At 48.9% G+C, this 23,190-nt stretch overlaps 1 protein-coding gene across 1 annotated transcript; it reads left to right on the top strand.

The window, feature by feature from the left end:
• Nucleotides 1-311: 311 nt before the first annotated feature.
• LOC141362058 (uncharacterized) lies at nt 312-5,154 on the top strand. The gene is made up of 2 exons (XM_073863815.1): nt 312-1,602; nt 5,090-5,154. Exon 1 carries the CDS (start codon nt 663-665, stop codon nt 1,563-1,565), a length of 903 nt encoding a protein of 300 aa, XP_073719916.1. The 5' UTR covers nt 312-662; the 3' UTR covers nt 1,566-1,602; nt 5,090-5,154.
• The last annotated feature ends 18,036 nt before the right edge of the window (nt 5,155-23,190 follow it).

Raw genomic sequence — 23,190 nt, 5'->3', positions numbered from 1 at the left:
CTGGAAAATGGTGTGTATGCTCGAGTGATCAAATCAAAGGGCACGGGGGCGTTGGAAAGCGTAAAATCTGGGAGAAAAGGTATGATTTTCCTCCTAAAGGAACACTGAGTGTAAAAGCACTCATTTTATTAAGGGAAAAATCATTGCGGATGGCAGAGAAATGAGAGCACAGAGTAAGATAAAGACCAAGGACGAACTGACTCAGACTAAGTCAGAGCTAAACATTAAGCAAATGTTTTCCTACATCAGATTCATTACATGATGAACCTAACTTTCTGTTTTTTCCTCCTCCCTATGCACCTGCACAAGGGTACCGCTTCTGGACGATGACCTCCAACCCCCTCCACAACGTCGCCCTCCACCCCCACCTGCTCAACAAATCGCACAGATACAACGACCAGCTCAACAAGCCGCACAGATACAAAAGCCAGCACGACAAGCACTACCTGATTGCACCCCCGCCACCGCCGATGCAAGAACTGCCACGTGGACCAGAATCAGAACAAAGATGATGTTCAGATAAAGAAGGAACGGGAGGCAAGGCCTAAGGAAACAGCAGAGAAGCCGTTCACCAGACAAACAGCTAAATCCAGCATTCAAGCACCCATGATTCAAGTCGCAGGGCCGGAAGGTCAACCGATGCTGGTGTACAGGCCCTATGGATGGCGGAAATACAGGAGATGGGAGGAGACTTTTCCCCTGTTGAGGTAGGAGGAACAGTAATGGCCGAAGAATTAATTCAGTTTTGTCGAACTTATTCACCCAGAATCCAGGAAGTGAAAAAGATCCTGGAAAAGAGACACGGTTTCCGGCTGGGAACGAAAATGACGGAGAAATGGCCTGATGACAGCGCACCCACACACCCTGACTGGAACCACGACCACAACCTGCCTTATCGAAATGCTGTGGAACAAATCGCAAAGGCCCTCAAGGACATCTACCCGGTAACAGTAAACACTCAGAGACTGACTCAAACTAAGCAAAAGCCCGATGAACCGGTTGAAGAATATCTGAATCGTTTAACTACCGTATTTGAACAATGCTCAGGAATGTTGAAACCAGAGGGAGTAAACATCAACACGGGAGACGTAACATCATGGGAATCTTATCTCAAGCAGATGTTCCTGGGAGGACTTCAACCTGACATTTCAGCAAAGGTAAAACAAACCTGCATTGGGTGGAAGTCGGGAAAACTGGGCGAGGTTGTCACACATTCTCTGCACGCTGAACGCCTGCTGGATGAAGACAAACGAAAAAAGCAGAGAAAGGCGGACCAACAGTTATCTTTAGCTTTTGCCAAGATAGGAGAATGGACACAGCCACAACACAACCAGCGAAATTTCTCTTCGCAAGGACAACGTTTCCGAGACAACGGACAGCAGAAAGAAAGGGAGAAGAGGAGAGGAAAACAGTGGCCGGAAGACCCAAAAGAAAGAGTTTGCTGGTATTGCGGGAAGAAAGGACATTTGAAATCACAATGTTTCCATTTCTTGAAAACTCAAGGGACAGAGGAACTCCAAGCGGGCGCGGGAAACTTGCCGGCGTGTAAAGAAAGGGGTGACTGAAGCCAGGAGGGGGAAGGGGAGCATCGTACAGAGGCGGGTAAGTCCAATCTTGTTTTTTCTGCGGTTCGAATGCCATATTATCTGCTTGCTAATTCTGTTTTTTCTGATGTGTGTGATAGGGAAAGAAATGCTCTATGCAATGAAGGACTTGCTTTGCTTGATATTGATAAGAAATAATGGTTGAGGGACAGGTATTGTTGTTTATAGGTAGACTCTGGATGCAACTCACTCTGTCATACGCAAAGATGAATTCCCATTTGTCACCTTGAGTGGGCAGTTTAACTCATCTATGAGTGCTACGGGGCATATAGTGAGGGAAGAATTTACTGGTCCACTCTGTTGTATGCCTGACGGTAACGAGTTTATGCATATGTTCCTCTTATCTGACGCGTGTCCGGTAAACCTCATGGGGAGGGATTTGATGTGTAAAATTAATGCTAGGATCTTACGTAACAACCAAGGCCTGAATATTTCTTGTTGGGATTCCAGAATGTCATCTATGTGTGTGTCTATGTTGTATGTGTATGAATGGGCCTGTGTATAAGTGAAGAGTTGCATGCTGAAGGGAAGATAAGATTGCCACAAGCCAGCGAGGTCATTCCAGCTGATAACATGCATTGCACAGCTCATAGAAATGGTTCTCTGTAAAAACAGAAGGTTTGACTATAACCCATAAATGCTGGAATGACTCATGGTGTGTGGCACTCGTTCAAATTGACAGAAAAGCAAGAACAAATTTTTGATGTTGAAAATTCGGTACCCCATGTTTCCATTGCAAAAAATACCAGTCAGCCATGGGAAAAAGCAGGTAAATTTCCAAAGGCCTGTAGCGAGGCTGTTGATTGGGAAATGTTGTCAGATAACGTGCAGTTCTCAGAGCAGATAACGGCACACAGGAGAAGTTGTGTTTCTTTTTTCATTGCTGAGAGAGAGAGCGTTGTAATACAGAAAGCTGTTTCTGCAGATTCAAATTTACAAACATTTTGCCAGCACACATGACGTGTGCTAGCATTGATTTACCGCAAGAGGTTCTTGACAAAGTACCTGACTACCTGTGGGCTAAAGATAAATATGATGTGGGTTTGATTAAAGGGTGTGAACCAGTAGTTATCACCCCAAAGAGTGATTACAGACCATGCAAACCTCAATACCCTCTGAAAAGGGAGGCGCTTGAGGGAACAAGGCCAGTATTTGAGGCCTTATTGGAGAAAGGGATAATTGTTCCCTGCCCAAACTCACCTGTGAGAACACCCATTTTTCCTGTACAAAAGGTCAGAGATGCAGGTCAGCCCACAGAGTGGAGGTTTGTTCAAGACCTCCAAGCAGTAAATGCTGTGGTGCAGGTAAGGGCACCAAACGTGCCGAACCCTTACACAATTCTCTCACAGATACCAGCTGACGGCCAGTGGTTTTCTGTAGTGGATATTTCAAATGCATCTTTCAGTGTTTCCTGTCCATCCTGATAGCCAGTTTTCGTTTACTTTTACATTTGAGGGGTACAGCGAGAGCCCCACGATTTACAACTTTGCATTGCATTGTTCATTACAGAAACTTGTGTTGGATGATGATGTTGCTTTATTGCAGTACGTGGATGACCTCTTGGTGGCGGCACCGACTCAGCAGTCGTGCACAGACAACACCATACGGTTGCTCACTCATCTAGCTGAGGAGGGCCACAAGGTCAACCCCAAGAAGGTACAGTGCTCTGTCCAGAAAGTAACCTTTCTAGGACACGAAATTACACCAATGGGTAAGTCTCTCTCTCCAAAGAGAATAGAGGCGATAGCTAACATACCAAAACCCATTACAAAGAGACAAGTAATGTCATTTTTGGGTATGACATCTTATTGCAGGACTTTTATTGCTAACTATTCTGAGATGCAACAACCATTGCATGACATGATTTATGAAAAACCTTTAGCACCATCAGAGAAGATAAGATGGACAGAGAAGGCTGAAAGGGCATTTGTGGAACTAAAACAGACATTACAGCAGGCACCCACTTTGGGGCTGCCAGATCTAAAAAATCCTTTTATTCAAACTGTGGATGAAAGAAATGGCTGTATGACATCTGTTTTGTTGCAAGAACGTTGACAAGTTGAGACCAGTGGCATATTTTTCAGGTCGTCTTGATACGGTGGCCAGGGGCCTACCGGGATGTCTCAGGGCAGTGGCAGCTGCAGAGAAAGCAGTACAAGCAAGCAGTGAGTTTGTGGGCTACGCACAGCTACGTCTGTTGGTCCCTCATTCTGTGTCTCATATACTGCTTGAACAGCGCACATCTCACTTGTCTGCAGCAAGGTGGCTGCGTTATTCCTGTGCATTGTTACAAATGTCTAATGTCACAGTTGAAAGATGTACAGTTCTGAACCCGGCGACATTGTTACCTACACCTGATGAAGGTACACCACACTGTTGTTTGTCTGCTTTACGGGAAGTATGTACACCAAGGCCTGACCTGGCTGACACACCCATACCTAATTGCACCATCACATATTTTGTGGATGTTTCCTCTTCCAGAGATGATAGAGGTATAAACAGGGTGGGGTGGGCAGTTGTGTCTGACTTTGAAGTTGTAGAATCCGGATGTTTACCACCTCACAAATCTGCACAGGTGGCTGAATTGCATGCACTAACACAAGCTTGTAAAATTGCTACTAATCAATCTATAACCATTTACATTGACTGCTTGTTTCTCTTTTAGAGGAAATTTTACTCCTTTCTCAAATAGCTTTGTGTAAATGCAAAGCACACACCAAGGAACAGGACGTGGTCTCGAGAGGCAATGCACGCGCGGACGAAGCGGCAAAGCAAGCATCTCTCATTTCTACTAACATTGATTTTTCTCTTACGCAGATTTCCCAGGAAAAGGAAGCTGAAATAGCACAGGAGTCACTAATAAGCATGCAAACATTTTCTCTCCCAACAGAAATAGCTCTATGGAAATCGCGTGGAGCTACCAAAACTCCTGAAGGGATTTGGATGGGTCCAAATCAAAAACCTTGTTTACCTAAACACTTTTATTCCCATTTTGCTAGGTTGACACATGGCTTAGAATACGTGTCCAAAGGAGGAATGCTGACAGCCATGGCACAAAATTGGTTCACAAAGGGTTTTTCTCCTGTAGCGCAGAGACATTGTGAAAACTGTCATATATGTCTGGATAATAATGTTGCAAGAGGGGTAAAAACCGCACCTGTGGGGCATCCCATTTCCTGAGGGACCATTCACACATGTAATAATGGATTACATTGAATTGACACCAGCAGAAGGTAAACGTTACTGTTTGAATGTGTGAAGAAACAAAATTTAATTGGGTTCAGTGCTTACCACTGGTACTCATGTACATGAGAATGAGGGTCAGAGACCGAACTAAATTGTCCCCTTTTGAAATACTTTTTGGAAGACCCCCACATATGGGGTGGGAACCACACAGGGCGGCAGGTGATACCCTTCGAAATGAAAATGACATGTTGCAGTATTGTATTTCTATGTCTTCTATCCTTCAAAATATCTCAAAACAGGTTAAAGCAGCACTACCACGCCCCGCAGAGGGACCTTTGCACAACATCAAACCAGGAGATTTCGGTTTGGTGAAAAAACCTGAGGAGGAAATCCTGGAAGGCGAGACGGTGGGAGGCATTTCAGGTTCTGCTGACGACTCACACCGCCGTGAAGGTCGCGGAGCATGCCACCTGGGTGCACGTTGCCCATTGCCGGAGGGTTGGTCCTGGACTGCAAGGTGTAAACCAAAAGGGAGGACGGCTAGTCGACTGCTACGGACCACTTTTTCGTATTGGTGGGAACCACAGATACCTGTATACTGCAAGTTTATACGAAGAACGACACGAGAGAACTGCAACAGCTCACAAGGTATTGGAGGACGACTCCAGTATTCTGGGTTTGGTTTGGACACACGCACACGACATCTTTAATCAGGATAGCTTGGCACAACTGCACCGTGTGGTCCTACCAAACCCGAACCTACAAAGGAAATTAATCAACAAGGGCTCACGACCCCAACTCTAACTGTGCTCAGGGCTCACGACCCCAACTCTAACTGTGCTCAGGGCTCACGACCCCAACTCTAACTGTGCTCAATCCGGAATCATCAAGGGCTCACGACCCCAACTCTAACTGTGCTCAATTTCTTCAAGAAAACTAACTATTTTTCTTCTTTCAAAAATGAGGTTCATGATCATATTATGTGTGTGCATTTTTGCTTTTACAACTGCACAGAACTCTATGTACACTATGGTTAAGGGTAATAACTAGAGCTACGTAACGATGACAGTAAATGAAGTTATGAATAAATCATAAAAAGGGAGGAGTGTAGTGAAGGACTTTTATTATGCTATTATTTTCATATTATTCATCCTATTTTTCATTTTTTAATTACAATCATAAGCTCATAAATCGTGATTCATATGGAGATCATCTTTTTCTGCTAACGTACAGAATTATGCTCTTTCTGTCTTTTGAGCAAAGTACAATGTCCAAGGACTTAAACATCATGTACTGAGAACAAGACATACGTTGTATGATTTCACTAGATTTGTGTTTAACTGTTTATGTTCTTAATCACTGACAGCTGAAGGCTATCTTCTAAATGACGTAGAAACGGATGGTTGTACGTATTTCAGCATCTTACTATAAATGTGTGTTCAACCTTGTGATCGGGGCTCTTGGGTTTAGACTTCTAGCACCAGGGAGTGAGAGCCTATTCTGCAGAATATATAAAATTCAGACAAAGAAAATTCTGTCGACAGTGTGTCTGTGTGATCCTTGACTTTGACTCTTAGTGAGTATTATTTGATGCGGCTAAAATTCCACGACAATAACTCATACAGTAATAATCTCCTGCATCTTCAGTCTGAACTTCACTGATGCTCAGAGTAAAATCTGTGTTTGATCCACTGCCACTGAATCTTGATGGAGTTCCAGACTGAAGAGTGTTTATATAATATATCAGGAGTTTAGGAGCTTCTCCAGGTTTCTGTAAGTACCAGGACACACAGGGTGTGTAACAGTCTGAAGGAGAACTGAGTTTACAGTTCAGAGTAACAGAGTCTCCTCGTGCTGAAGTTTTCACTGAAGGACTTTGAGTTACTGTGATCTGTGATTTACACCCTGAAAGATAAATCATAAGAATCAAATGTAAATGTACAGTTTATAAAAATATTTTAGTCATGTTTTATATAAATAAGGTAAATTAACTAAAAAATCTACCTGGTATGGACAATAAAAGTGTCGAGATGAAGATGATGGTGAAGGTCATTGTTGATGTTTAGTTTTGTGTGTTGTGTTGAGTTATGAAGTGTTAAACTCACAGCACTATAAACTCTCAGAGATCTGAAACATCTCATCTGATATGCAAACAGACTCACACTGATTTAAATATTTATCTCATGACATCACAACACAACTTTATACACTGAGTGTTTGTATTTATTATTTTCCACTAATAGTGTTTGTGGATTCTTGTGTCACAGGTGACGTTTTAAATGAACGACGGGCGGAACCCGGCTTCCACATCTTATCTGGACGACGGGCGGAATCCGGCTTCCACACTTCATATCCGGGGTTTCCCCAAAGGCAAAATTAAGCCTGATCACGCTCAGGTGGGGCAAATTAACACAGCGGTTGCTAATAGGCTAACGAGGAGAAGAGTCAGGGTATAAAGACACCTTTGCAGACATTAAACGGGGCTTGTGGTACACGTTGTGTACGTTGTGTTGCTGCTTTGCAGACGGACCACGCTGGTCGGATCGCTCTCCTGGGGAAGAGAGTAAGAGACAGTCAGCAGACGAAGGGATATTGTGGAGTTTACGTGAGGAGGAGTGGACACAGAGCCATCGAGAGCACCGTGAACAGAGGTTATTGGCAACCAAGCGTGAGTAACCGCTGTGATACTTCTCTGCAAATGTCTTGTATGAAGAATTACCCTGGTGTGTGTTCTTGTGTTTCGTGAGGTCCCTGGCCCCACTGGAGAGGAGAGCGTGGGTGAGCCGCGGTTGACCAGAAGCACGGACGAAGCACCACCTGCCAGTAAGCCAGTGGCCCTGTGGGAAAGAGGAAGTGCAGGTGAGCCAGGGAAGTGATAACCGACACGCCGGGCCCGTGAATACCATACATCTCTCCCTCCTTTGGATCCAGTTGTTGCCCAACCAATCTCTCGAGGTCGTCGTGGTCAGGTGGCAAGGACGATCTAAAATTCACGTGACGTGGTATAAGAGTGCTGTGGGTGAGTTTCACTGATTGATGGTGTTTACGCTTGACTTGCTGTGCGTATGCTGTGCTTGTAGCGTTCGAACTGCCCAGCCTCCGACGAGACACGAGATGGTGACATCTGTTGCGGCCTGAATCCTATAGGGAGAGAGAGAAAATCAAGCCTTGTGCCCGGGGTGTGACAACGAGAGCTTCGTCAACAACCTACCTGAACCAGTGAAGCTCCGTGTGGGAACGAGGATCCCCCGGCACTGTGAGTAACGCAGCCTGTGAAATAACCTGTTCTGTGCTTGTAGCAACTACCTACCTGAAACAGTGGAGCTCTGTGTGGGAACGAGGATCCCCCGGCACTGTGAGTAACGCAACCTGTGGAATAATCTGTTCTGTGCTTGTAGCAACTACCTACCTGAACCAGTGAAGCTCCGTGTGGGAACGAGGATCCCCCGGCACTGTGAGTAGCGCAGCCTGTGAAATAACCTGTTCTGTGCTTGTAGCAACTACCTACCTGAACCAGTGGAGCTCTGTGTGGGAACGAGGATCCCCCGGCACTGTGAGTAACGCAGCCTGTGAAATAACCTGTTCTGTGCTTATAGCAACAACCTACCTGAACCAGTGGAGCTCCGTGTGGGAACGAGGATCCCCCGGCACTGTGAGTAACGCAACCTGTGGAATAACCTGTTCTGTGCTTGTAGCGACTGCCTACCCGAATCAGTGGAGCTCTGTGTGGGAACGAGGATCCCCCGGCACTCAACTACCTACCTGAACCAGTGAAGCTCCGTGTGGGAACGAGGATCCCCCGGCACTGCGAGTAACGCAGCCTGTGAAATAACCTGTTCTGTGCTTGTAGCAACTACCTACCTGAATCAGTGGAGCTCTGTGTGGGAACGAGGATCCCCCGGCACTGTGAGTAACGCAGCCTGTGAAATAATCTGTTCTGTGCTTGTAGCAACTACCTACCTGAACCAGTGGAGCTCCGTGTGGGAACGAGGATCCCCCGGCACTGTGAGTAACGCAACCTGTGGAATAATCTGTTCTATGCTTGTAGCAACTACCTACCTGAACCAGTGAGGCCCTGTGTGGGAACGAGGATCCCCCAGTGCTGAGAGCATCAGTGGAGTGTTTGCCCTGGTCTGACTGTGTTCGATTCTGCCTCCAGGAGAAGCGGAGCGCGCCACGGGTTGCTGGGCCAGAGCCCCGGCCCCCAGTCTTTTCCCCAAGTGGCCCTGGAGGCAAAGAAGAGCCATATTAGTTTTAAAGTTCCCTTTTTCCCTTCCCCCTTTTCCCTTTTTAAATATTTAATAAAGCTTGTTTTAATTATAGTATACTCGTCTGTCTGGTCATTGGGGTGGTCTTGGGAAACTCCTCGAGGTGGAAGAGTTAAGAGGGGTGTGGCCCAGTGCATATTCGGGTCCGCCCCCGGGGTGTGACAGATTTGGCGTAGTCGGCAGGGTTCCACCTCGAGTTGAGCGACCAAGGTCCTCCAATGGCCGACGACGAGTTGCCCGAAGCCCCGCCCCGTGTTGTGCCTGAAAGGCTAGAAACCCCACCCCGTGTTGTGCCGGAAAGGCCGGAAACACCACCCCGTGTCATGCCCGTGTTCCTGGGAAACCCCTGGGTGCAGAAGTATACTGGGGTCGAGTCCGAGGTTCATTTGACGGAGTGGAGAGCCCAAATCGAGTATTTGGCCGGCCTTCAAGGGCTGAGTGCCAGTCAACAACAGCAGTTTGTATTAAACTCACTAGGAGGAGAAGCCCGGCGAAAAGTACAGGCCGCCCCCGAAGCCGTTCGAGCCACCGCCCAGACCATCTTCCACTTCCTCACCGAGCAGTATGGTGATACCACCCCTGTGGCCGTCCTGAGGGTGCAGTTCTTTAATTGTAAGCAGGGCCCCCACCAGTCCATTCGAGCCTTCGCCCTGAAGCTGCGCGAGCAGTATACACGCCTAAAGCGACGACGAGATCATGGGATTGGAGATGAGGAGACCCTGTTAAGGGACCAGTTCCTGTTAGGGCTACGGGAGGGCCCCCTACGACAAAATCTCCGAGTGCAGTTTAGACGAGACCCTGAGCTCACGTTCGATGACCTGAAAAAGGAGGCCATGGCCTTGGAAGGCGACCAAGCGGAAGCCAAGGAGGCCCCCGTATGTGCAGCAGTGAGTGGCCCGGCGGCAGCCTCGGAGGTATCAGCCTGGAAACAAACATTGAAGATGGAGCTCTTAAAAGACGTGCGAGATCAGATGGCCGAGCTAACCAAGGCCCTGGTAGGGGAACTGCGCCTAGGGCCGGGAAGGAAAGAAGAAGGGCCCGCCCCCCGAGAACGGACGTACTCTGAGCGAGGCCGGGATGGGATGAGGCGGCCCTGGCAGGCGAGTCGGCCTAGGTTCGAGTGGGACGAGCAAGGGAGGCCCATTTGTAATCGGTGTGGGACCGCCGGGCATGTGAGTAGGCAGTGCGGACCACGAAGAGCCTCCGAGGGGGGTTTTTAAGACGACCGGCCACAGTGGGTCATGTGGTCGGCGCCCCCCAAAGTGACCCCCATAGAGGAATGGAACCCAAGGACGGGATGATTGGGCTTAGCCCAATAGTAGAGGCCCAGGTATGTGGCACCACGGTGCGCTGTCTCGTCGACACTGGTTCTCAAGTGACTTTATTTTCAGAAAGCTTGTCCCATGAATTATTTGGAGCCCACCCCGCACACAAGGTTGAAGCGCCCTGGCTTACCCTGAAGGGGGCGAACGGTTTAGAGATCCCCTACATCGGCTATCGACTTACCGACTTTGAATTGTATGGAGTACGAGTTCCGCAGAAGGGGGTCATCATTGTACAGGACCATTGCCTCGGCCGTCATCGAGCCCTCCTGGGTATGAATGTCCTCTCGGAGTGTTGGGAGGAGCTATTTCGGGCTAGGCCCGTTCAGACAATACCGAGGGCCGAGCGGCCAGGCTGGGAACGAGTAGTGGCCGACTGCAGGCGAGTGCAGCTGGCTAAGAACCAAGATGGCCGAGAAGAGGTTGGTCGAGTAGCATGTCGATTCGCATTGTCGGTGCCAGCAGAAAGTGAAGCCATAGTGTGGGCCAGGGTGCCACAACAGCGTCGAGGCTCTGAGAGCTGGGTGTTGGTGGAACCTCACGAAGACTGCACACAGGTGAGGGTGGCCCGAGGACTGACGGTAGTACGACGAGGCCGAGTGCCAGTGAAGGTCTGTAATGAAAACCCCTACCCAATACACTTACACAAGCACCAGCGGCTGGTGACGGTGACGTCGGTCGAGGGACATCAGGTGCGTGACAAGGAAGATGTGAGTTTCTGGCGAGTGCACCCTGCAGTAGTTGAGGTAGCACTAACGCAAACCGTAGGAGCGTCTAGGACGAGGGAGAACAAGGTACCGGCCCACTTGACAGGGGACTCCTTACGAGGAGAGGACCTGGAGCAGGAACAAGTGGAAGAGCTACAGAAGCTACTGAAGAAATGGCAACATGTGTTTTCCACCCATGATGAAGACTATGGTTGCACGACGGTAATACGACATAGTATCCCTACGGGAGAAGCTGCACCAAGTCGGGAGTGGTACCGACCAATACCCCCCACCCTATATACCGAAGTGAGGACCCTTTTGCAAGGTATGCTAGAGCAGGGGATCGTGAGAGAGAGTAGTAGCCCATGGGCGGCACCGATAGTGCTTGTCCAGAAGAAGACCGGGGCCTGGAGGTTCTGTGTGGACTATAGGAAGTTGAACAGCTTGACCAAGAAAGACGCGTTTCCCTTACCTCGTATTGAGGACTCCCTGACAAGTTTGACCAAGTCTGCCTGGTATTCCACCTTGGATTTGGCCAGCGGGTACTGGCAGGTACCGGTTGAGGAACGGGACCGAGAGAAGACCGCCTTTACCACGCCATTTGGTCTTTTTGAGTGGGACCGGATGCCCTTCGGTCTTTGCAACGCCCCCGCCACCTTCCAGAGACTGATGCAACGATGTTTGGGAGGTCAGTTAATAGAATCTGTGCTGGTATACCTTGATGACGTGATTGTGTATTCCCCAGACTTCGAGACTCACTTGCAGCACCTGGAAAAGGTGTTCCGGGAGATGGAGAGGTATGGGTTGAAGTTGCAACCGGAGAAGTGCCACCTGCTGCGCCGTAAGGTGCAGTTCCTGGGACACGTGGTGAGCGCAGCTGGTGTGGCCGTTGATCCCGGGAAGGTATCGGCAGTTCGGGACTGGGAGGTCCCCAGGACTGTAAGGCAAGTGAGATCATTCTTAGGCTTTGTTGGCTACTACCGACGATTTATTAAAGGGTTCTCTAAGATCGCCAGACCCTTGAACCAGCTGCTGGTCGGGACGGGACGACCACGGGGACAAGGATCCCCCACGGTGGGATGGACCCCAGAATGTGAGACGGCCTTTAGGGTCCTGAAGCAAGAACTTTTACAAGCCCCGATTTTGGCGTACACTGACTTCTCTCAACCCTTCCTACTCTATACAGATGCCAGTAATCTGGGCCTGGGAGCGGTGCTTGCGCAGAAACAAGATGGAGTGGAACGGGTGATCGCCTATGCCAGCCAGAGCCTCCATCCCGCTGAACGAAACGATGCAAATTACAGTTCTTTCAAGCTCGAACTGCTGGCGCTGAAGTGGGCCTTGAGCGAGAAATTCAAGGATTACCTCTGGGGAGCCAAGGTAACCGTGGTCACCGATAACAACCCTCTGGTACATTTGCAGACAGCCCGGTTGGGAGCAGTAGAGCAGCGATGGGTGGCTCAGCTAGCCAATTACAACTACCAGCTGCAGTACCGCCCGGGGCGGGAGCACACCAACGCAGATGCCCTCTCCCGGTTGCCAGCTAGGGCCGATTCGAGGGGCCCGGCCCCATTCGAGGGAGAACAAGGAGAGGAAGGACTGATGGTCGGCGTAGTGGAGGCGCCTGGGAGCCAACGGGAGGCAGCACCTGTAAGTTGGGGATGGGACCCCCAGCGTTGGAAGGCTAGACAGCAGGAGGATCGAGAGCTACGGAATCTGGGCGAGTGGCTTCGGCAGGCCCGGCGACCGACCCCCGCCGAGAGACAAGCCCAGACAGAGGTGGGTCGAAAAATACTGGGACAATGGGAGAAATTGAAGTTGCGTGAAGGTGTATTGTGTAGGGCCATACGGGACCCGGGGACCGATGAGGAGGTTAGCCAGATTGTGGTACCGGCCAGCCAAGTTCGGGCACTGTTAGAGGCCTACCATGACCAGATGGGACACCAGGGGCAGGAACGCACCATGTCGTTGCTACGCCGACACTTCTATTGGCCAGGAATGGAGATTTCCGTGAGTACGTTCATTCAAGCATGTCCCCGATGTACTCTGTTTAAATCCCGGCAGGAACCCCGAGCACCGATGGTTCCGATCCTCGCAAAGGCCCCCCTCCATATTGTGGCGATGGACTATCTGACCCTGAGTCGTCCCAAGGACCGGTACCAGAACATCTTAGTGGTGACAGACTTGTTCACCAAATACGCCTGGGCTATCCCCACCCTCGACCAGACAGCAAGTACCACAGCCACAGCATTATGGAGGGCAGTGTTCCAGCCATTTGGGTGCCCTGAGTTCCTGCACTCGGATCAGGGCCCGAACTTCGAGTCCCGCGTCATCCGAGAGCTATGCCAACTGTACGGGTGTGTAAAGACCCATACGACCTCGTACCATCCCCAAGGAAACGGAGGATGTGAGCGCTTCAATCAGACCCTGTTGAATCTGCTGGGAACTCTGGACCAGAGACGCCAGGATGATTGGGTGAGTGCTTTGCCGAATCTATTACAAGCCTATAATAACAGCGTGCACAGTACAACGGGGTATGCCCCCACGTACTTAATGTTTGGAAGACACATCCGCTTGCCCACAGATCCCCTATTGGGAGCAGCGGGAGGTGAGAGAGAAGGGAACGTGACCGAGTGGGTGGGACGACACCACCACCGTCTCCACTTTGCCTACGAGCAGGTCAATAAGAAGATCCAGGCAGCCGGGGAGAAGAACAAGAGGTTGTATGATAGGATGGCGCGGGATGCTCCCCTGCTCCCTGGAGAAAGGGTACTAGTCCGGGACAATCGGCGACTAGGTGGAGGCAAGCTGAGTGATCGGTGGGAGGCGAGGCCGTACGTTGTGCAACGGCAGCAGAGACCGGGGCAGCCGGTCTACACGATCCGGCCAGAAGGGAAGCCTGGGCCGGATCGGGTGGTCCATCGGAATATGATCCGCCCTTGTCCAAATTATCCCCCACTAGCCACAGAGGTGGCTCCTAAGGAGCCGGAGGCTGCTACCCCCTGGTATGGAGGGTGGGTCATCTTTCCAAGAGGCCCGGCGGAGGGGCCGGCCCGAGTGGCCCCAAGGGAGCCTGAGAACTTACCTGTCGTAGTGGGTCCAGTGAACGATGTAGCCCCAGAGGCTCCAGGAGAGCCGGATAACTTACCTGCTGAAGGAGCCCCAGAGGCTCCAGGAGAGCTGGATGACCTACCTGCCGAAGAAGCCCCAGAGCCCCCACTACAGCGCCCCCAGCGTGAGACCCGGGGGCGGCCGCCCATCCGGTATGGAGAGTGGGTTACAGGAAGCGGTTCTAGGGACTAGAACCATTTCGGCGGGGGAGGATGTCACAGGTGACGTTTTAAATGAACGACGGGCGGAACCCGGCTTCCACATTTTAACTGGACGATGGGCGGAATCCGGCTTCCACACTTCATATCCGGGGTTTCCCCAAAGGCAAAATTAAGCCTGATCACGCTCAGGTGGGGCAAATTACCACAGCGGTTGCTAATAGGCTAACGAGGAGAAGAGTCAGGGTATAAAGACACCTTTGCAGACATTAAACGGGGCTTGTGGTACACGTTGTGTACGTTGTGTTGCTGCTTTGCAGACGGACCACGCTGGTCGGATCGCTCTCCTGGGGAAGAGAGTAAGAGACAGTCAGCAGACGAAGGGATATTGTGGAGTTTACGTGAGGAGGAGTGGACACAGAGCCATCGAGAGCACCGTGAACAGAGGTTATTGGCAACCAAGCGTGAGTAACCGCTGTGATACTTCTCTGTGTGGCGTGGAGTACAAGGAGACTTTTATTTTGGAAAGGTAAGGATCGAACAAGATAGCCAACTACGCCACTATGGGAATTTCGCCCACAGAATTTAATTAAATCATACACAAGGGCGAACGCAAATTCATATCACCAATTAGAGCCAGAGACATGGGTAACAATACAAAAATAATCTTTATTAACAAATCTTGATTAAAAGCAGGATAAAGATAAAAAACAACATTTATTTCGACCCGATGGATTAGGGGTTATAGCAAGTGTCAGGCCAGGGGCTAGAGCTTACCAGGATGGGGCAGCTAATAATCAGATCGCACCACCGGTCCGTGAATCACTGCATTCCACTGCATTTCACTGTGTACACACGCACACTCACACTCACACGGTGATAACCACACACACTGTGAAGAATTTACCGCCACCAAAGCTAGTCCTGTACCCCTGGTGCTCAAGCCCTGCCGAAAAAAAGGAAAAATGCATCAAATAAAGCCACCTCAGGAGCTGGGTTATAAGACCCAATTAAATTTAAATAAAGCAAACTTTTGCAACCAATAAATCAACAAATAAATGGTTGCATAGAAACACACAACTAAATAAATTAATGAAAAATCAAGAGAAGCAGAGTCACTAGTAAAACAAATAATAAATCAGAATGTAAATCAAAAAAATAATTAAATATAAAGTAAATAAAGACAAATCACAAATATAATTCAAGTAGAAACCAAAATAATCAACTTTAGAATCAAACTATATAAATCAAAAACAAAGCAGCATAAACCAAAAGAAAGTCAAACGAAAATAAAACTTTGGAAACAGGACAGCACTGCAGCTGTAAATGGACAGAGAGCACCCCGACCCAGATAGTCCCCAAACCTATAAATAAAACAAGACTATAACTCTGTTGGAATTTAATCACTCTCATCCAAATGGTTGCATGCATAAATACATACCGATCACCACAGGGTTAATTATGACGAACAGACAATAGTTGCTTTCAAAAGCTGCCCTTACAGAGCACCTTAATCCCGCACTCGCATCAGATCTCACAGCTGAGAATGAAGGTAGACACAATATGCCAGCAGCTATCAAAATAGCACAGCTGGGAAAAGAGCGAATTAGTTGGTTATGCATTTACCAGTTAATCAACCACAAAGCATTCATCCTACCTTTTCCACTCTTTGTACAGACTCTCTTTGAATAGAGCGTTGTGTTGAACGGAGTATCATTGCGGAATCAATCGCCATGATGAACGCAGTATCAATGCGGAAGCACTTGCCAAACTAATCAGCGACTCTAAAGCATATTAAACAGAGGGTGTCCTTCTCGTAACCAAACACACATAAACAAAATGACTGACAGTGCATCCATTCCTTACCGTCTCGAGAATACACAGCCAATTCCGGAAGTGACGGGATCGCGTTAACGACGCAGCAGTCCCCCAATTGACGCATCCCAGGTGACGCATACGCTCCTGTTTTTATAGCCCAGGGGCGTTGCCAATAGGCTAACCACGGTCATGACGCGAGAGGACCACCCTCACGCCACAATCTACCCCTCCATTTTGTATTGGCGCCCCGACGATAAAGTAAGGAGAACATTAACTCCAAGGCCTGAACAAAGCCACAATGGTGTTAGACACAATCTCTGCGCTACTAGTAGCTCCATTCCTTACCCCTCGTATCGGCTGGGGAAGACGATGTAAGTTTGTATGTCGACCTGCACCAGTTCGGACTGAGCGCCGAGGGGCAACCACCCCTTCATTTTGAAAACTAGAGGGTGCTTCACTTTCCCTTACTCCAAGTTCTACATCCTGCCCTTCTGGTTCTACCAAGACCACCCCCACTGTGGGGGAGCCCACTGACAGCAGTCCCACTGGGACCTCAATCTGTGCTGGATCCCCAACATTCTGGGAGGCCCCTTCCTGGATAGTCTGAGGAATCCCTGGTACTAATACCATTACATCAACATCATCTGCTTCATCATACTCCTGGGTGTCCCCCTGACTCTCTACCGCACCAATGGACTGATCGACAGGCAAAACCTCCTTCTGGACACAAGCCTTCAGAAGAGAACGATGCACCCTTCGTACCTTGCCCAAATCTGTAACCGGCGCAATTGTATACACTGCTCCTCCCTGTTCAGGAGGACTAACCACCTGATATATTACCGAACTCCACAAGTCCTGAATCTTATGGCGACCCCGCACTACATGATCTCTTAAATAAACTTGCTGACCTTCAGCCAAGGGTAAATCTCGAACATTTTGATCGTGCTGTCTCTTCCGACGGTCTGCAGCGTTTTTCAGCCGTTCACGAGCCCCCTCAAAGGCAACCTGCAAGCGTCTGCGATGTTCCACCACCCAGCTGTGTATACTTCCTGTGGTCGGTTCAGGCACCCTCCCAAGCAGGAAGTCTATTGGCAACTGGGGCTCCTGACCAAACATTAAGTAATATGGGGACTCTCCAGTCACTTGATGGGGAGTGGTGTTATAACAGAATATCACCTGTGACAAACACGACACCCAGTCCCTCTTTCTAGAGCTTGGCAATGTTCGCAGCAGGTTATGCAGGGTGCGATTAAATCGCTCGCATTGCCCATTGCCGGCCGGATGGTAGGGGGTGGTACGAGACTTCCTTACCTGGTAAAGGTCACAAAGCTGACGGATTAGGGCAGATTCAAAGTTCCGGCCCTGGTCTGAGTGAATACGGCCAGGGACCCCAAACTTATAAAACCACTCCTCGACTAAAACTTGCGCCACAGTCTCAGCCCTTTGATCACGTGTGGGCACTGCCATGGAAAATTTACTAAACACATCAGTCATCACTAATATGTTCTCCTGCCCTGAAAATGAAGGCTCAAGGACCGTAAAGTCAATGGCAAGGACTTCATTCGGCCTTGAAGCCAACAGATGGCCCATAAAAGCACGTGCTACTGGCCGATTATCTTTGGCGAGCTGGCAGCGCTCGCATTCCTGGCACCAGCGAGTGATATCAGCCAGCATATTTGGCCAATAGCATCGTTGCCGAATCAACTCACTTGTGCGCTCGACCCCTTGATGCCCATGTTGTTGATGCAACTGCACCCAAACCTCTTCCCTCAAAACATCAGGCAGCACTAACTGAGAGCACTCCTCACCTCCGTCTGGGCGAAATATTCTCCTATACAAAACTCCTTCCCTTGTTTCTAACCTGTTCCATTGCTGGAGCAGGGTCAAAACTGGTTTACTCAACTGACGCCGCTCCTCAGACCCTGGGCGCTGACCCAGTTCCCAAAACTTTATCATCTGTCCGATGGCAGGGTCAGCCTCCTGCATGGAACGCAGGTCAAAGGCAGAATAGCCTGGCAACACACTCACCATCCTCACATCTACCTGAAGCACACCTCCTGTACCAATGGCCTGCTGCAACGACTCAGGGAGCACAACACCCACAGCAAACTCCTTGGAGTGTGAAACGGAGTTCTGGCGGGACAGGGCATCTGCATTACCGTTACTCCTTCCTGACCTATACCTTACCTCGAAATCAAACGCTGCCAACTCTGCGGCCCAACGCTGCTCTGTAGCACCAAGCTTTGCCGTAGCTAGATGACTTAGAGGGTTATTATCGGTGTACACAATACACTTGTGGCCCAAAAGATACTCCCTAAATTTTTCCACCATGGCCCACTTGAGCGCAAGAAACTCTAGTTTCATTGAACTATAATTATTCATTTGCGCTCAGTGGGCCTAAGGCTACGACTGGCATACGCTACAGGTCGAATCTTGCCTTCACATTCTTGGGAGAGAACTGCCCCCAGCCCCCCATGGCTAGCATCCACCTCCAGAATGAAGGTTTTGGAAAAATCTGCATATGCCAGTACTGGGGCGGATGTTAATTTCTCTTTTAGGGCCTCAAAGGCTATCCGACACTGCTCTGTCCATGCATGGGTCAACTGCTGCCCTCTTTGTTTGCCTGATTTACCTGACTTACCTCCCGTCACCTCGGCCACCAACCTATGTAGGGGTGCTGCCAACTTGGCAAACCCCTCAACAAAGCGCCTATAGTAACTTGCAAAACCAAGAAATGTTCTTAACTCAGACACAGTCTCGGGGCAACGCCATTGTGCGACAGCAGTGATTTTACCAGGGTCGGTCGCCACCCCTTGTGCAGATATAATGTGTCCCAAATACCTCACTTCCGGCTTAAAGAAAGCACACTTCTCTAGCTTTGCCTTAAGTCCTTCCTGCTCTAGACGGCTCAAGACCATCTCCAATCTGTCCAAATGCTGACCCACTGAAGAAGAAAACACCACCACGTCATCCAGATATAAAAGTAGGGACTGACACCGCTGGTCACCAAATATTCGCTCCATTAGCCTCTGGAATGTACTTGGAGCATTACAAAGGCCAAAGGGCATGCGGTTCCATTCGAACAATCCAAACGGGGTGCAGAATGCAGTCTTCGACTTGTCCTGCTCAGAAACAGGAACCTGCAAGTACCCGCTGGCCAAATCCAATGTGGAGAACCAGCGGGCCCCTGCTAGGGAGTCCAAAGACTCCTCAATACGAGGCAAGGGAAAAGCATCTCTCCTAGTCTTGGTATTCAGGTGACGGTAGTCTACGCACATGCGCAGACTACCGTCCTTTTTCTTAACCAACACTATCGGAGATGCATAAGGGCTACAACTCTCACGTACTATTCCAGCCTCCAGCAACTGATTAATATGAGATTTTACCATCTCATATTCAGAAGGAGGAATCCGTCGATATCGTTGACGCACAGGGACATCATCCAATAAAGGTATGTCATGAGAAATAAGACGAGTGCAACCTAGATCACTGTCATGACCCGAAAACACTATTTGATATTTCTGCAGCAAGGCCCTAACCTGGGCCTGCTCTGAACAGGACAAAACCGATAAGTCAAGAGACGCAATCTGTTGGGACAAGGAAAGACTTCCCCCCACACTATGAGACTGAACTGTGGCAACTACTGGTTTCTCTTCACTAACCCCTGCTGGTAAACTCACCATATAGACCTCTTTTACATTACCCACCACGGTGGCAGGGCGGAGCGTTACCTCCACAGTGCCCACATTTACTATAGGCACATAAACGGTCCCTCGATTTACTCTCACCAAAGCAGGTGATGCTAAAAGCCCAGCTGGGAGGCCTGACTCTGGGGGTTCAAACAAAACTGTACGTTCACCATACTGAGCTGAACAAGTTGCAGCCACCAGCTTCATTGTGCCACCTGGGATGCGACACACCCTACGTCCACCATTGAACCAGTGTCCACTAAACAGGGCACCGAAACACCCCCCATAAGGGCAATCACATGTGGACAAGAGGATATCAAATTAGGCACGGAACGATGTACATCAATCTTACAAGAGTCAATTTCTTTCCCACCCAGGCTGTGACTCCGCAACCTGGTGGGGGCTAGTTTTCCGACGGTCGGCGGGCACATAGCGGTTCATTCTCGGCTGTAGAGGAACTGGTAGCAGACGGGGGAGGGCGTGAGAAACGCTGTCCCCCATCGCACTCACGAGCAAAATGGCCCGGTCGTTGGCACCGCCTACATATAACCGGACCGGAGCGAGGAGAGCGACTGCGCATTTGTGAAGTTTGAAAACGGGCAAGAGTTTGTGTGAGCTGATTCAACTGTTGTTGTTGCTGTTGCAACATTTCCCTCAATTCGCCCAGCTCAGATGGTTTAGAAATTTCAGCCGGAATCCCACCGCGCACCCCATATTGAATGCCGTACGCTAATGGGGCCGACTGACTACGTCCTCTTGCCCCCCCAGGCATCCCCTCTTGTTCCCATCTAATCGCGTCACCACGCACCTCCAATAAGGTAGCAGTAGGCTGGCGACGAACCAACTGCTTCGACTCACGCCTTAGTGCGCTATCATTGACGTGCTCAACAAATTGGTCTCGCAATAAGGTTTCAGCATTAGGGATAACATGCGGAGCACGGTTCTTAACTCGTTCCAGCAAACCCATAAGCGCAAGAGAGAATTCCAACAGAGTCTCGCCCTCTTGTTGCTTTCTGGAAAAGAAAGCCTCTTGTAATGAGACATAAGACTGTGAACAGCCATAAAGGTCACGCAACGCTTTAATGATCTTATTGGGGTCCCCGCGTTCGAGATCAGGGCGGTATCTGATCTCTTCTCGAGCCTCCCCCTCCAAATGGTCAAATAGAAAGAAAGCTTGATCTGTGCTCGACATATAACGTACTCTCATACACGCCTGTGCCTCCTCAACCCATTCATCAATGTTCAACCCAGATTTCCCATTAAACTTTGGACAGCGTCGATCACGTGGTACGACAACAAATCGCTCAGGCGCAACAGCGCCCGAGGGTTGAGGTGTAACAGGCGGGAGAGCAGAGGTACCCGGCAAGGCAGCATCAGGGCCAGGCACCTCAACAGGCACCTGTCCCTGCTGCAACCGTGCATTGTCGGCTCTCAACTGAGCTACCAAATCCCTCAATTCTTGTAGTTCATCTTCCATTTTGGAAGTCTACCCTATTTATTTCTTAAACACTTACCACAGGAGAGAAGAGGCCACCAACCGAAGCAATCCCGACACCATACACTGCTGCCCTGTTTCCAAAGAAAAACACAAAACACCACAAAAAAAACCCAATGTCTCTGACACAAAATTATGGCGAAACCCTGCCGACTATACGCCAAAATGTGGCGTGGAGTACAAGGAGACTTTTATTTTGGAAAGGTAAGGATCGAACAAGATAGCCAACTACGCCACTATGGGAATTTCGCCCACAGAATTTAATTAAATCATACACAAGGGCGAACGCAAATTCATATCACCAATTAGAGCCAGAGACATGGGTAACAATACAAAAATAATCTTTATTAACAAATCTTGATTAAAAGCAGGATAAAGATAAAAAAACAACATTTATTTCGACCCGATGGATTAGGGGTTATAGCAAGTGTCAGGCCAGGGGCTAGAGCTTACCAGGATGGGGCAGCTAATAATCAGATCGCACCACCGGTCCGTGAATCACTGCATTCCACTGCATTTCACTGTGTACACACGCACACTCACACTCACACGGTGATAACCACACACACTGTGAAGAATTTACCGCCACCAAAGCTAGTCATGTACCCCTGGTGCTCAAGCCCTGCCGAAAAAAAGGAAAAATGCATCAAATAAAGCCACCTCAGGAGCTGGGTTATAAGACCCAATTAAATTTAAATAAAGCAAACTTTTGCAACCAATAAATCAACAAATAAATGGTTGCATAGAAACACACAACTAAATAAATTTATGAAAAATCAAGAGAAGCAGAGTCACTAGTAAAACAAATAATAAATCAGAATGTAAATCAAAAAAATAATTAAATATAAAGTAAATAAAGACAAATCACAAATATAATTCAAGTAGAAACCAAAATAATCAACTTTAGAATCAAACTATATAAATCAAAAACAAAGCAGCATAAACCAAAAGAAAGTCAAACGAAAATAAAACTTTGGAAACAGGACAGCACTGCAGCTGTAAATGGACAGAGCACCCCGACCCAGATAGTCCCCAAACCTATAAATAAAACAAGACTATAACTCTGTTGGAATTTAATCACTCTCATCCAAATGGTTGCATGCATAAATACATACCGATCACCACAGGGTTAATTATGACGAACAGACAATAGTTGCTTTCAAAAGCTGCCCTTACGGAGCACCTTAATCCTGCACTCGCATCAGATCTCACAGCTGAGAATGAAGGTAGACACAATATGCCAGCAGCTATCAAAATAGCACAGCTGGGAAAAGAGCGAATTAGTTGGTTATGCATTTACCAGTTAATCAACCACAAAGCATTCATCCTACCTTTTCCACTCTTTGTACAGACGCTCTTCGAATAGACCGTTGTGATGAACGCAGTATCAATGCGGAAGCACTCGCCAAGATGAACGCAGTATCAATGCGGAAGCACTTGCCAAACTAATCAGCGACTCTAAAGCATATTAAACAGAGGGTGTCCTTCTCGTAACCAAACACACATAAACAAAATGACTGACAGTGCATCCATTCCTTACCGTCTCGAGAATACACAGCCAATTCCGGAAGTGACGGGGTCGCGTTAACGACGTAGCAGTCCCCCAAGTGACGCATCCCATGTGACGCATACGCTCCTGTTTTTATAGCCCAGGGGCATGGCCAATAGGCTAAACCACGGTCATGACGCGAGAGGACCACCCTCACACCACATCTGCAAATGTCTTGTATGAAGAATTATCCTGGTGTGTGTTCTTGTGTTTCGTGAGGTCCCTGGCCCCACTGGAGAGGAGAGCCTGGGTGAGCCGCGGTTGACCAGAAGCACGGACGAAG

This window comes from Misgurnus anguillicaudatus, chromosome 25 (genome assembly GCF_027580225.2).
Source record: "Misgurnus anguillicaudatus chromosome 25, ASM2758022v2, whole genome shotgun sequence".
Classification (NCBI taxonomy): domain Eukaryota; kingdom Metazoa; phylum Chordata; class Actinopteri; order Cypriniformes; family Cobitidae; genus Misgurnus; species Misgurnus anguillicaudatus.
This window is presented reverse-complemented; position numbering and strand designations above follow the sequence as displayed.